Source organism: Eutrigla gurnardus (assembly GCF_963514095.1).
Source record: "Eutrigla gurnardus genome assembly, chromosome: 22".
Lineage (NCBI taxonomy): Eukaryota > Metazoa > Chordata > Actinopteri > Perciformes > Triglidae > Eutrigla > Eutrigla gurnardus.
In genome coordinates, this window is record NC_139933.1 from 1,142,029 (window position 1) to 1,157,855 (window position 15,827).

General features: G+C 43.4%; 1 protein-coding gene across 1 annotated transcript; it reads right to left on the reverse strand.

The window, feature by feature from the left end:
• Positions 1-1,881: 1,881 nt before the first annotated feature.
• Positions 1,882-14,392, reverse strand: vstm4b (V-set and transmembrane domain containing 4b). Its single transcript, XM_084001851.1, has 8 exons — positions 14,284-14,392; positions 12,311-12,718; positions 6,474-6,527; positions 6,010-6,117; positions 5,385-5,418; positions 5,174-5,298; positions 4,480-4,544; positions 1,882-3,922 (listed from the first exon to the last, which is right to left on the reverse strand). The coding sequence occupies exons 1-8, from the start codon at positions 14,327-14,329 to the stop codon at positions 3,797-3,799; spliced, it is 966 nt and encodes a 321-aa protein (XP_083857977.1). The 5' UTR covers positions 14,330-14,392; the 3' UTR covers positions 1,882-3,796.
• Positions 14,393-15,827: the final 1,435 nt, after the last annotated feature.

Genomic DNA, 15,827 nt, shown 5'->3' on the forward strand with positions numbered 1-15,827 from the left:
TTACATATCATATAAAACTGTGTTCCTTATTAAACAATAATAATGTGAATTGCAGCCTGTAGTTCCATGTATAACAGTACTTTGTAATGATGTATGTGTACAATGCTAAGACATTACAATAATAATTGTTGACAGATTCATATTTTATCTTTAGAGCCACTAACCAAACTGGGCTAATCTGAAGACACGGGGTGAGAAGAAGCTGCGAAGGATAAAAACAAAGCAGACAGTATGATGTCATTATTTTTGGGACCCCAAAGGGGTGAAAGGCATCCTGAGACTGGTTCACATTAGGTTTGCTTGGCCTGCAGAGTGAATCATACCGAGAGATGAATGTCAACCCTTATACATCTTGTCATGTCGTGGTGGTTCTTTGTGTCTGTCAAACAAATCCAAGTGTGAGACAAATATGGAAAAAGCTGTTGGAGTTTTTTTTTTTTTCTCGTCTTCCTCAAAAAACTTGATGACTGGACGAACACAGTGTGTATTTTTATACACACCGGAATGAGGGAGCGAGGGAGGAAGAGGTCGCTCCTTCGTCGTGGATCGACTGTCCAACCCTTCGACATCGGATCCAAGTCCGACAGCCTCAATCTAACTCCTACTTCCTGCGATTTCCACTTGCAGAACTCTTTCATTATGCTGCTCTTTCTTTGCCTCGAGGCCAGCCAGCTATGCATTACTGTCGCCACACCGGAAACGTTGAGTTGTGTTCACTATGCATTGATGGCATGCATCGAGAGCAGACACACGCAACTCTAACAATAGGTTTGGTTTGAGTGTTTTACTGGTGACATCAGTTGTTTCTTTTTAAGGGAGCGTCTGAAAAACCCCCTGTTTTGTAAGAGAATGCAGACCGGAAGCTCCAACGTGTGCGTGGGACGAAGGAACGCAGGAGGTCACTGAGGGCCGGCTCAGACTCGCCTTGGACCAGCCCCGAGTGTAGCTTCGGCCAAGACTGCCATGGGACTCCCTATGATACACTGAGCTCCTCCCTCCTCCTCTCCATCTGTTTGCATCCATATATATATATATATACTCCTTTCCAACAATCCCACATTAACAGTAAGAAGTTATTTACCTTAGTGATCATATTTTAGTGCTATTGAACCACTTCCCTCACAACCAAGTCCTGCATTGACCTTTTTTCTTCTTCTTTGTTGTCTTTTTGGATGAGACATTTTTAGAGGACCTCTTGGGTTCCCTTTGTCCGACGCACACAGCCAGCTTCCTCTCTCTTTTTTGTCCTTTTGAAAATAATTTGGAGGTTGTGAGTAAAGTTTAAATGCCCCCCTCTCTCATTACAGCAGCGCCTCCTCCAACACCACAGGAGGAGCCGACACCCTCCTCTTTATATCAACACGGAGGTGAAACACCACGGGAGTCGAATATTTATTGGATTGGAATAAAGTTTTAAGAACAAAGGCTGTGATCGTGAACTGTTTACCACAAGGTAGCCCCGCCCTAAAGCATACGCTGCGTTACTCTTTACTTTACTCTTAATGAACATCAAGCTGGATTGAGGAAGACTTAAACTAGTGTTTGAGACCATAAACTCATGTTTACTGTAAATAAATCAAGTGAGAAGTAAGGTCATTTTCACATAGACTTCTATACAATCAGGCTTCTTTTTACAACCAGAGGGGTCGCCCCCTGATGGCCAGTGGAGGGAAGTTGAAGGCACTTCTGCATTGGCTTCACTCTTCCGAACCAGAGTTTACTCTCTTTCAGCCAATTAAATGCTAGAATATTAGGTTGTCTTGGAGGGCACATCAGAATTATCTCACATGATTTCACTCCAAATATTGGTCGGGGCAATTCTGTCCTCCCAAATGATTTATTCCCACTATGTATTTGTACAAACCGATGCCATCCAAAGAGTCGCTATGCTACGCTAGCATGATTAAAAATCACATCCACTCTTATATTTATTTCACTTCACAAACTATACAGATGAAATGTACAAAAAACAAACGAGAGCTGAAATGCTAACGAATACAGAGGTGAGTGGTGGAGAGAGAGAGAGAGAGAGAGAGAGGCACAATCACACACATGCTTCTGGTTAGTGGACTCCCATTAAGGGGGCGATGTGGTCTGGAAGAAACTTTACATTTCACAGTCTAAGGGCATTTTAAAGACACTTCTGCCCGCCACTGAAAGGTCGCTTTCAGTCATTTATTCATATATGAATAATACAAAAGTGTGCAGCTGAAATACATACATTAAGGGGAACGACAATGGAAAATTAGATAGAGGTTTTGAAGTGAAATGTGACATAAAGGCACCGGTTTGCTGTATTAATGGGTTGTGAATGATCGGTCCGGTATTTAGTGGGATTGAGACACCTGGCTGGCAGCCGTGGTGGAAGCCGGCTGATCGAGGCTACAACATATGAAACAATGAATTTCATGTGTATATCAGCTGTAGCTAACCATAACTGTAATATAAATGATTCAATGTTTTACAGAAGAGTCGATTCATTTTACTCACGTGCATAAATACTCTGTAACTACTGGATGCCAGATAAGTAGGTGGTTGAAGCTAAAAAAGGGGGTAAACATGGCCTTCTAGCATGTAGTGGAACATGAGACTTGTAATTGCGGAGGGCCCCGTGTGCATGGACGTTAGATAGTGGAGGTCCTGGGGGGGGTCCGGTGCCTTTGTGTCTGGGTTTCAAGTTCACTGTTTGCTTTTTTTCCGTGGCTGAATCCAAAAGGGATCGTTAAATGGAAAAAAAGAGGGTGAAGCACTTTCACACTCAGGTTCACGGAAAAGTGAGGAAGCAAAAGGGGGACGGTATGAAGGAATGTGGAATTACAGAAGACCTCTAATCTAATCTGAACAACATCACCTTCAGATTTGAACTTCAGGACATACATCAATGTGAAATGGTTTGTTCCCGTTTGTGGATCAGGTGTCACAATTCTGGATTTACAGTATGTGCCTTTGTGTAAGAATGTAACTCCACCTTTGTATATGTTCCTGTGTGTGTGTCCCTAACGGCCTGTTGAGTTGATGTTGGCACCAGATGAAATTACTTACATGGTCTACTTGCCTGGGGAGGGGGCTAATTGCTTCTTTGATATCAACCCTGTGGAGTTGTGGTCGTTGTAGACGACACAGAAACACACAGAAACACAGATAAAGCTGCTGGAACACACAAGAAGTCACTCACATTTGAAAATTGCATTGGTTCGATTGACTTATTGACTTAGTCTCTCCTTCATAAATGTGTTTTCTAGATGAGGTTTTACCACAATTCATATATATGATTAGCTTAGCTTAGCATGATTTGCTAAACTAAGCTAATCACCTGCTGGTTCTAGCTCCACAATTAATGCACATGAATCTAACCCTCACAAATCATGATCTAACCCTTGGCAAGAAAGCATTTCCCAGAATGTCTATTTATTCCTGTAAATAAACCCCTCAAGAATTACCCACAGTGCAACCTGTTTGATCTGAACCGGAGAGCTCAGATTAGCTTTAGAAATCTGATTGTTGTGATGTGCAAATCAATACCAGTCTTCTATTACGTTCCCAGTTTAAGCTACACAGGATTCAAAAGAAACTTTCCACATGAAATATTCCAGTTTACAAAAATCATCCTTTTTGCATTCTTGGTCTCAGAAAGTTATGTCAAAGAACATTAAAAAAAATCACGATCTAGAATTGTATTATGACCCAAACGTTGCCTTTACCAAAGCATTTGAATTAAAAATAATACAGACTATAAATAGACAGTACTTGTTTTTTTACATAAGGCACAGTTCCTAGTGGTGTTTGAGTGTTTATCTCAGAGCTGCTGATCCCCAAACAGTATCTGAGCGTACACTGTGCCGCTACTCGAGGCTTTGGTTTCCGGGATCGGCTTCACCAGATCCAGCTCTGCGTAGGTCAGATTCTCCTCCACGATCTTCGGCTGGAGACGGAGGAGAGAGACGGAGGAGGTGGGGGAGGTGGCGAGGCAGGGAAGTGGTTAGAAAATGAGCAGGGAGGTTGAGAGAGGTTTTTATATAGAAGGCCATCATTAATCTTAAGCTTGAGATTTGTTGGTATATTCATACAGACAAGAACTAGAGTTAAAAAGTTAAACTTATCAGCAGTTAGCAAGCAGAGAAAGACAATGTGTCTCCCATTGCTTTAGCATTGGTTTGGTAAATGTGAGCAGGTTGGACTCTTCACTTTAAAGGACTCCTGGGTTGAGGTTGCCAAAATTCAGTTACCTCTCGTCACATTCTGTGCCATTTAAACCACAGTAAATGTAATGTGGCACATTTGATTATATATTATATTTTCTGCCTTCCTGTCACATAACACTGGTATCAATGCCACTATCAATGCCTTGGTTGGTATGGTAGGTATGCGTACATATATAGGATAAGAAGAGAAGGGTTTCTGGGTAGATTCCTGATCATTTGGCAACAATGAAGAATGATGATTTAGAACAACGTATAAAAGAACATGCATACAACTCACCAACAGTATTTTTCTGGGTTGTGGTTTTAAAAGTTTGGGTTTACGTGTTTTGTCTCCAATGGGAACTGCAGGGACGAAACAAAAGGTAATGGGTTTGAAGAGATCTGTTTAGCATATGGTCACAGTTAAAATATTCTGGCACATTACCCACTATAAAAGGTTTAATTTAACAAATCATATCTCAATTAGTCAGTTGTGCATGCCAGTAAAGCCTCATGATGCTTCAAAATTTAAACAGAGACCTTCAAAATAAGACCTCGAGACAACTCATTCCCCATAATGACTTTGTAAACTGATATTGTGCCGATGTAAGTACATTTTTAAAAGCAACATCTGTTGTGAAAGTCAGCAACAATCAACAAGGTCAGTCCCAAAAATGCTTCTAACCACTGAATTTCCTTTTCAACACAACTACCACTCCGATTTCCAAACATCAACAGTGAGTTGGGAGGCCGTTTGGGGATCTGGGATCCCTCAGGGCTTTACGATGTTCATTAAGTTCAAAATTACTTTAAAAATCTCCTTTTTGTTTGCTTTCAGTGAAAAAGCATTACATTCCACATGTTCCCCAGTAACTCTAGACTGTATATGTGGAAGTGGTGGAGGTCTGATGCCAGAACATATTCATGGATGGAAGCTCAAACAGGACAAAAATGAATGAGAGTACACCTGAATTTGTTGTTGGTGATTTTACCTTTTGCCGGTATCTCTGGTGGCCTCTCCTCTTGGTAGTCTCGGCTCCTCTTCTTCCTGTACCTCCTTTCCTTCTTGGGCAGAGCCGGAGACACGTTGACCCCGCCGGTGACCGTCTCTCCTGAGCTGGAGTGAAACCAGATTTCCAGAAGTTCAGCGCAGTTACAGAACATTTGGAATTTTGGTTTTTCGTAATGCATATGAACTCTTACCTGTTCTGAGGGCTTTTGACCAAGAGGTAATTATCTGCAGAGATACGACACATTTAGAAACACAATAACTGGCATGGAGACGATGTTATTGTTCTTCTGCAAACTTTTTATAAACCCCAACGCTGTGTTCACACCAAAAGCAAAGTGAATTTTTGTCCTTGCATGGCTGAAATATTCACTGTTGCTGCCTTTTTGCATGTTGTGGAAATCCCAGATATGCTAGGAAGCCAAATGCTGGCCTGTCGCTGAATTTCACTGAGCTGTACTCACTTTATATAGCAAGAAACACATCGGCTGGTTTACCTCAGCTGTATAGCCCAAGATAAACAATTTTGCTCTGATTTAATTGCGATAAATGGATAAAAAGGATGCTGAACTACCGGCATAATGATGACAAATTGTAAAAAGTCTGAAGTGATGGTTTGTTTGATCTGTCTACAAGACGACAAGCTAATGACTTTTAAAATGCTTGTTTTCTGAATGGACTTTGGATCGATCGGAGGTAGGCTGTGCTAACAGTGTAGCAGCTGCATAAACATGCAATCCAGGCATAAATACACAAGAGACAAGAGGAGTCGTCGAGGAAAAGATGGATAAAGAGAAATTCCAGATTGATAAAGCTGACCTTTTAACCTCTGCTTCCTCTGTATGTACTGGCAGGTTACCGTCACCGTGAACATGCACATACACAGCAGACCCACTGAGCAGATCAGCACCGCACACAGGTACACATCTGCAACACAAAAACATGTACACACACACACACACACACACACACACACACACACACACACACACACACACACACACACACACACACACACACACACACACACACACACACGTCAGCAGCATGACTACGGCTTCACAACAAAACCTGAGGGAGGAAAAAAAACACCAAAAAGAAGTCCATGTTTCTGCTGAGCTATTTAAGGACACATACTATATCCTTTGGGTTGGGCTATTTTTTGCCTGCGGAGGAGGACACAGTGCCGGTCCACCGCAAACACACACACACACACACACACATATACACACACACACACACACACACACACACACACACACTCTAAAAACATAATGACTTACCTTCAAACAGGCTCCACAGGCTTTCTTTGGTCTTGGTGGCCGGAAGGACATGCACTACACGGAGAGAGAGAGAGAGAGAGAGAGAGAGAGAGAGAGAAGCATGTTGAGTGGACAGTCATCACTGCGGCCTCCCTGCCGCCTGATTACACGCCGCTACAGTTTAAATAAAGTTAATTGCAGGAGGACAACGAGCCGAGGTCGGCCTCCTCCCTCCCTCATCCCGTCTCTGGATCCCGACGGCTCGACCTTAGCTGGATGAACCCGAGGCAAACAGCTGCTTGGGAGTTAAACTTTTACCTCACATGCACCCAGAACCTCTCATCGCATATAAATATGGCTTATTGGACATTCCAGCACAAATCAAATATGCAGAGCAGCTGGGAAGGAAAGGCCTCTGAATGCTCCGTGTGATGAGAATCCCAGCTATGTGCTGCTTGTGTCCAAAATGCCTGAGAAAAGGTAGGTTTCTCCAAATATTCAACCTGAAATCTCTCACACTCACTCACTCACTCACTCACTCACTTCCCCGCCCCATGTGACCACAGGAGTGTTAACGCCGCTGTACGCTCTGCTGAGCTGCTGGAAGGAAGCTCGTGAAGCGACACCCACCAGGCCAATCTCCAAATACCCCCAAACCACCAGAAGCTGCTGACAGGCCGGCTCGCCACGCTGGCTGGAGGCCTTCCCACCGGCCGGCTGGCAAACCTGTGCATGATTCAGATGATTCCCAGGAGCAATTTCATGGATTACTCCCAGCATGCATTGAGTCTGCATTAGTAGTTTCAACACTTGTCTCTGTACGTAAACAATTCCACTGTCTTTCAACCCATATTGGTAACAACAATCGACTTTTGGGACTGATTTCCTTGCGTGAACTACAACAATTCCTCCATCTGAATGTGAATGGAAGGAGGAGGAAGCATTTTCTCTTGATTATGGAGAGAAAAAGGCATAAAAAGCAACATGTTTGAACATTGAGGACTGAAGCAGCCGAAGCATCAATTAAAAACTGATTTGAAGCATTGGGATATAAACTATAAAATGCTGCATCATCGCTCCGACTCCTCCACCCAAACTACTCATTTAGTTATTGGATGACATTTATTAAAAGTAAACTACAGGGTTCCCTCGTGCCAAAGAGCCGAACCCACAGAGCTTCTCTTCGCCCGTTCACAGAGCACCACGTTTTAGAAAACGAAATGTATTAAGCAGCGGAGAGATGACTGTTTCTAATAAAACCTCTCTCTATTGGCTCAGGGTTTTTAAACCCACGCGGGTTAGGATCAGGGTTATGCATGCTTGTTTGAAAGTCTCATTTGACTCCAGACGTTGGCTTGAAAGGGTTTTACGTGACAAACAGTCCGTTGGGAAGATACCTTTCTGTCCCGTCTGTGAAACCACTAAACCCCAAACACACCACATGTGACCTACATTCACCGACCTCCATCACTTCCAACAGAAAGAAGCAGGAAAATTCAGTCGTTTGCCAAATACAAGAAGGTTTGCCATTTAAATGGTTGAGGACTCAGATTCACTCGCCAAGTCAACTTGATGCTTGAGTCATAAATATGAATCAAAATGACAAAAGAAGATGAAACGCCGTCATAAACAGGAAGACGTATACAGGTTTTCCTGTAAAGTAGGAGTTGTCATATTTTTGGCTGATGTAAGCATGCTTCATATTTTCCAGGAAGAAAAAGATATTAGATTTTGAGATAAAAATTAAAAGAAATGTATTTTTTCGGCACATATTTTTTTTAAAAAGTGCAGAATATGAGCAGGGATTTGATCTTGAACAGGAGGAAGATGATTTGTTCACAGATTTAGTGTCTTGTGTTTATAAGTAACAACTGTAGCTTTAAACACAAGGCTGATTTTCACCGTTTCTGGGTGAAATCACACTTTAAACAGATTTTCTCCCACCTGTTTGAAATAGCAGCTGATCTAATTTAAAAACCGACCCCTTCCTTCACACACGATTACTCACAGCGTAAATCTTGATAACGTCTGTGACGTTTGCAAGGTTAGTGTTGCCTCGGATGTTGGAATCATCACAAATGGGATAAATGTGCTTTACTGGACGCCGTTAAACCGGCTTTTATCCTCGTCTTATTAAGGCAACGTTTGAGCGTCTGGACGGCATCGGACCACAGTGGAAACATTCATCGGGGCCACAGAGTCGCATTCATGTGTTGACTGTGTTGCAGATTTGTGACAAACATGATCCTGTAAACATGAACACAACAGAGTCGTAGCGGAGTGAATAATCCTGTGTGTGACTTCTAATTCACTGTATAATAAATGAGTGGAGATGAATGTGAGCACACAGCGACATGGTGGCTCTTAACAAAGCTGTGAATAATTCACCCTTTAACTTCCTGTTGTCCCTCTGCATGTGTTCTCTCACTGTGACCCTTTATGGCGATACATAAAGGCCTATTTTATTGACTTCTGGAAAAAAAAGAGTCTGGTTTGTGAGCAGAATCCTGCAGAATACAAGGTTCCATCCTGACTATATATAAACCGGGACCACATCCGTGTGCTGTCCACCTCCGAGTTAACTCGCCGGCGCCCACATGTGTGATAGAAATACCTACGAGGTCGGTTTGTTGATGCCAAGAGGACCAGAACCACCAGAACCCTCTGACCTCTCGGCATGTGTTTGTTATCGCAGTAGTAAGAAGAGTAATGGGAGTCCTGTGTGATTGTGGAAACAGCTGGTCCCCGAATGGTACCCACCACAGGAACTCCATCACCTTCACGTCACACACTCGTCCACATAACGTGTCAGTCATCTGCTGGTCCTGGTGTGAAGTGTGGACCAGGACTAATGGTCCCGGAGGGGGTTGTCTGTCAAAACAAACAGTTCACTACTCCATGATTGTTGGAGCTACTCAAACTAAATCCTGTTGTTTTGCGTTCGGAACTCAGAATTCATGTGAGGACAAAATTGAACCTTTGAGTTTCACTTTGTTTCCCCTGAAGTTAGAATTAAATGGGCTTCTTTATAACAACCTGCAGGACAAACTGGGGGAATAAAGTTTGAAAGATGTGGGTATTTACCAGGCAGGAAGGGTCTAATACTAATATACTATCAGTTGCATTATGGGAAATGTAGGATCCAGCTGTTTTATTTCACAAAAGGGAATGATAGTCTGAATATCTCTGACTGTTTTTTCATTTATTCCAAGTTTAATGACTGGAATCAGATTTTCAGAATTAGATTCTGGTTAGATGTAACTTTATTCTGAAATATTTATTTAACAATTTAAGTTCATAGCAAAGGGATTTACTGACATTAATGTCATCATATGTAAAATAAATGATAACACTCGTGTGCATATTTGGAAAATACAGACGTTTGATCAAATGTGATGGTCTGAGCAGCGAAGTAGGGTTGTAAATAGAAAATCCATCTAAAAATAAAGATCCGGATGTGACATCCGATTTGCTGCGATGCTGCTTTCACTTCCGTCATGGTAGACTTCTTTATTAATATCTGTAAACCACAATGGAGCGCCGCTTCCTCAGATGAAAATAGCTCTCCACATCCTTGACCATGAAAGGTTCAGAGCCAGACGTGAGCCAGCTGTCCACTCTAAACCGTTCAAACTTTACCTTCCTCAACACAACTATCACTTGTTCCACATTCTGCTGAGTCTCCCTGGACTCGGTCTGCTCTAGTTCTGGGGAGGGAAAAGTCCACGTCCAGGCCAAAGTCAACAGCTCGGTGGGGAGTAGCGTGTCTGCCCAGACTTGGCCGAGGACACAAGTCATCGCCTGCAGGAACACTTCCATGGAAACTGTGGTGTTGATTTAACACTGACAGTAGGTACAACGAGCATGGACCTGAAGAATGGGGTTGTCTTTGGATCAATGCATGAAACTGTGATACGCTCTTAGATGAGTCACATCAACGCCTTCGCATTCGCTGTTCTAAAGGTTTGGTGTGGAAAGTGACACATTTCAAGTCTTTCAGGAGTAAATAAAAGATAACCTGGATTATAATCTGGAAAACCTGACAAACACCTGCACACCCACCTGAACGACTCGCGAGCCGAGTGTAGAATTGAGGACTGTTTTTTTTTCATTATCATTGCAAATCTCACATTTTTGTGAGGATGGAAAACTCGGTTTAGATTGACGTGAAGGAAAAAAGATCCCAAAGCTCTTAAAATTTGTTTCTGGCCTCGTGAAAGTGAAGGGATTTCTATCTGGTAGCAGTGGGTTTGTCATCCATTCCACTGTGTGAATGTCTCGTTGGCAGCGGTGGCATCGAAACCTCACAGTCTCTCTGTTTCTTCTCCAACATCATCGACAGTCAAAGCCGCAACTTCGAGCTGTTTTATCTCCCGACCTGCTCCTCACCGCGATATTCCCCCGCCAAATCAAAAGCAGGACGGTGCTTCGGCTCTGTTGACACACTTTTCTGCCTCTTCAGTCAAATTGATGACATCATCCAGTCACAGTAAGAGAAGGTGGTTTTAATTGGGGCTCCTGTTTAAGCCTGCGAGCCTATGAGCATCGCCCCATTTGCTTTATATTCATATTCAAAGAGAGCTAGCAGTACCAGTTGTTGCCCATCCTCCCTCTCCTTCAGGTCCAGTCATATTTCATAAGATCTGAATTACAGTCTCACTATTTTCTGACGCTGGCCGTGCACGATCCCTGCAGACGAACCAGCCGTCTGTGTAAACGCTGGTGCCGTCTTACAATAATCAAAACAGCATTTTCTCATTGGCTTCTGTTGTGGTTTCACAAATAGCTGTTAAGCGTCCGCCCTCATGAGCAGTGATGTCATTCTGGGACAAACTGGTCTACGACTACTGGTCTCTACTACCCAGAGGTTCCCCTCCTTTTTTGTCTTTTCTTTGTAATCGGATCAGTTTCAAATGACAGGCAGGAGTCTTAACTGACTACGATCACGGCTATTTAAGATTCCTTAAGTACACCACGTTGAGCTGATATTCGTTTGAACTCTCCACGTCTAAGATTCTTGAGTCTAATTTGGATAACGAGCAACCCGACGTCAGGTCAACAAGGTCGGGAAACAAGGTCCTAATAATTGGCCCCCAATGAATGCAATACGTCGTCATTATCTGCAAAAAATATAAGTATAATTAACTATTTTGGGTTCCCCTAAGTAAAGTTTTAATCCCAGCTGAAATACCAGACCTTTGTTGTTGCCCCTCGACAGGAAGCTATAGGGTTAGTTTACAATGGCATAGTTCCTTCAAAATAAACTTCCCTCTTCACAGGAAGTTAGGTTTCCTGAAAATGTTAACTTTTTAGTTTCTCCTCGACTGTTTGTTTGACCCATGCATTACCCGAACACCGGCCCTGAGTGGACTACGTTGGTCTGTATACTACGTCACATGCTCTTTCCATCCAATGAGAACATGGCGGGGTTTGCATGGGACTTAGTTTAGACTTAGACTTAGATTTAGCTGATGAATCCGATTTTTGGCTAAAACACTGTTGGTTTCTCCCCTGGCTTAGTAAGTGTTTGGAGCATACTGAGCATGTGTACTGTATGGACAGTGGGAATGTTGGTTTGTTTAAGCTATTTCATATTTTTTTCTGATATTGGAATCCAAGATCACTGACATGAATCCAAGCTGACGATGCCCTTCGTTCTCTTTGAGGGAACAAACTGATTAAAGCCTCCTTTTATTCCCTGTTTCATAACAAGGCTTTGGGTGGAGCATCCCTTTTAAAGACACTCTTTCAGAACCTTTTGGACATGTGTGTCCACTGGTTCTTGCCTGACGTCAATGTGGACTCTGCTTGGTCCTTAACGACTTATCTGAAACTCGACCACTAAGTCCAGCCCTTACCTCTGAGCTCGGTGGCGGCGGTGCAGTTGGACGAGGCCTTCCAGCGGTCCTGCTGCTTTTTAAACTCCTGGACCCGGCACATGTACAGACCCCGGTCCCCCTCGGACACGTTCAGGATCACCAGGTCGAATATCTTCCCCTGCTTCACCACGGTCAGCTTGATTTTGGGCCACGAGAAACTCTTGGTGTAGTTGCCATAGAAACGGGCCTTCCTCATGTTGACGCGGGCGATGAGCAGCTCGTCCTCGGGCCGGTCCGTGCCCTCGGGCAGGAAGGTCCACTTCACCACCGGCAGCGCGGTGTTGCGGCGGCGCTGGGACACCACGCAGGACAGGGTGATGTTCTGACCCTCCTGGGCCACCGTGAAGGGCGACGGGGTGATGGTGACGTTGATGGCCAAACACAAATCTGTCAAATACATATACATAGAGTTATTTGGAGCACCAGCTGGAGCAGGATGTCGTATCAAGATGCCGGGGTTTGTTTGTTTCTATTTTATTTCTCATATCTGATAATAACCAAAGGATGTCTAAACACACGTGAGCCTCATCTCTTGTTTCGACTTCTTGTTGGTTCCAGAAACATTTGGATTTTGAGCTGAGGCATCTCGTAAAAACACATCCAGTTGTTTCCTGTCTCTCCATTGTTCTCTCCAAACCAAATATGGTCAGCTGCACTGCAAAAAACGTCAAATTTTCTTTCCAAACATATTCAGTTCAATTATTAGAGAAATGTCCTCCCTTGATTTTGGCTAACTAGATCTATAACACAATGTTGATTTCCCAAACGTGTTGTTTGGCAACCAGAAGAAGAGGAAAAGCTGTTTTCCCATTGTTCACTGGTTTATTGGACTGGTCTCTGCTTCCTCCCCCTTCCTTCCAGCCCCCAAGTTTAGATCTTCCAGCTGTTTAATGTCAGTTACAAATCTGAAAGTTTTATTTTCATCTCAATCTAATCTATCCAAAAAGTTCATCTTTAATCTGTCAACGGACATAAATAAACACCAAAATACTAAAAAAAGCGGCTGCTTTTCTGAGGTTCATAGTGGGTTTGAGGATATTTCATAGCAATATTGAAATAAAACTTGACATTACTCTCATCATGTCTGCTGTTCTTCTCCTTCCACGGATGAGAATGACGGGGAATCCTCAAAGTCTTCAGAATAAAGCAAATATCGATTATCCTGTCATGGGATTCACTATATATTCACTTCAGCTTGTTTATGCAGGAAATGTTTGTCCTCAAATCTTCCTTGAACAGAATGAAACGCTCTAATATTTGGGTTAAAGGTGGGATTATCGCTTAATAAAACCTAGACGGTGAAGTTTTGCTCCAGAAATAAAAGCTTGAGTTCATCTCCAATGTTGTTGCTCAACGTCTCCTTGTTTCTGCCGACTGACGAGGAACAAACTCAACGCTGCATGACAATATATCACAATGGTTGGGCAATCTCTGACGCACAGATAGTTTACTGTCACACAGCTCAGAGGTTTCAAACAGACTTGAAAACCAATTAAAAACTTTAATTCTTTACAGTTTTGTCTTTTAGTTTTGATTGACAGATAAAATGGGGAAAATAGAGCCTAGTGGGTCAAAGTGTTGACTTTGAACTCTCAACTGTTCTAGTAAATAATCCTGATTCGACAGAAGATCTCTGAAATCACCATAAATGAATGTAGATGTGAGACTTTGTTTTTACTTCACTTTGGGACTTTCATGCAAACTTTTACAAACTTTTTCTCTTTCTTGACACTTTTTTACTTCAAACAGAAACTGCACAGCAATTCAAGAAGTTTCAGTTATCGAACACAAGCCTGTTTTTTTATTTTCCATCTCCTCACCCATCACCCCAACATCCTCTCTCCCATTCCCAGATGTTTTCTGCAAAAGCTTTATCTGGAAAACAGTTGGGAGACGCTTCGTCTCCACCACATCCTCAACTTTGGTACGAAGCAAAAATAAACGGTTCCTACCTCCAAGCAGAGTCAGGAGAGCGAAGACCACAGAGGAGATCTTCATTTTCCACGGCTGCAGCCTCCATAGACTAAATGCCTCTGAAGAAAAAGAAGCCCCAGGTTTCCTCCTCCTCCTCCTCCTCCTCCTCCTCCTTTTCTTCTTCGTCTTGTTTTTTCCAAGCTAGTGTAATATGAAACATTGGACGATCTGTTTCTACTCAGACCCTCCCTCTGCCCCTCCCCCCTCCTGTCACACACACACACACACACACACACACACACACACACACACACACACACACACACACACACACACACACACAGTGAAAACCATTTGGCAGTCTCACGTGCACACACACACAAACATGCGTGCACACAGAAACAAACAGGTGAGCATGTGCACACACACACTTCTTCTGCTTCTAAAGAGTGAGTGGGAAGTGCAATTTCCTGCAGGGGGAGGGGGGAGTAGGGGGAGGGGGGGGGGTAGGGGGAGGAGGGGGAGGAGGGAGGGGGGGTGTTGTTGAGATTGACGCCGAGAAAATCACACTTCCAGCTGTGGCGGACGGCAGCGCAGACCAAACGTCAGGGCTTTGATTTGAGAACACACACATGCTGACACTGGGGTGTGTGTGTGTGTGTGTGTGGGTGGGCATCTTTTGAGGCCAGTGGAAATGATGGGGAAGGACGTCGCATGCAGACTAATTATGCATTGAAAGTCTCCTCCAGAGTCAAACTGCTCATCCTGCGTTGTGGCCCCTCAAACCTCATCACGTCTCTCCGAGCGTCCACATCCATCTCGTCTGTAACGGGATCCCACAGGGAACCTTTGCAGGGCCGCCGTCTGTCAGCTCTGGCTTGTTTGGGACACTTTGTTGGCTTGTGTGGAGGATCGGGAGCACGTTTGGATCCAGATGATCAAGGAGACCGCCTGCAGGGGCCTCGTAAGTTTGTCTGGTCTGGCTGTCCCCTTCACAAAGTAGTCCCCTTTACAAAAGCCCTAGAACCTTCAGCACAGAACACAGTGTCGGACTCCTGGCTGCATTTTCCAGCTTAGTATCAGTCCTGCAGACAGATCTTTCCTTCACGTTCTACGTGGGAATAAGAAGTAAAACTGTCCTATCTGTATGAACTGTACTGTAGAGCGATGCATGGATGAGAACATCTGGTAGATATTATTCTGTGTTTGCATATTAGGTTACCAGGATATTAGAGACGGGTCTTTTTATTGGTTCTCCGGTATCTGTCTGTGGGCTGGAGGAGGCCTTAGATTTGGCAGCCAATCAGCCTGCTGATCACGATGATATAGATCACATGGTCCGGTCTGGAACGGAGCCACAACACTGGGACTATATCTTACCTGAGAGGAAAGGTATTTTATATATATATATATATATAAAATACCTTTCCTCTCTTCTGCAGACGGATATATATATATATATATATAAAAGCACCGGGCTGGTCCGTTTAAGTATTGGGATGGTAAAAAAAAAACATATTGCAAAGAAAGAAACTTAATTTAAAGCTGATTTGAATGTTTTTTTATGCTACTGTATTATCTA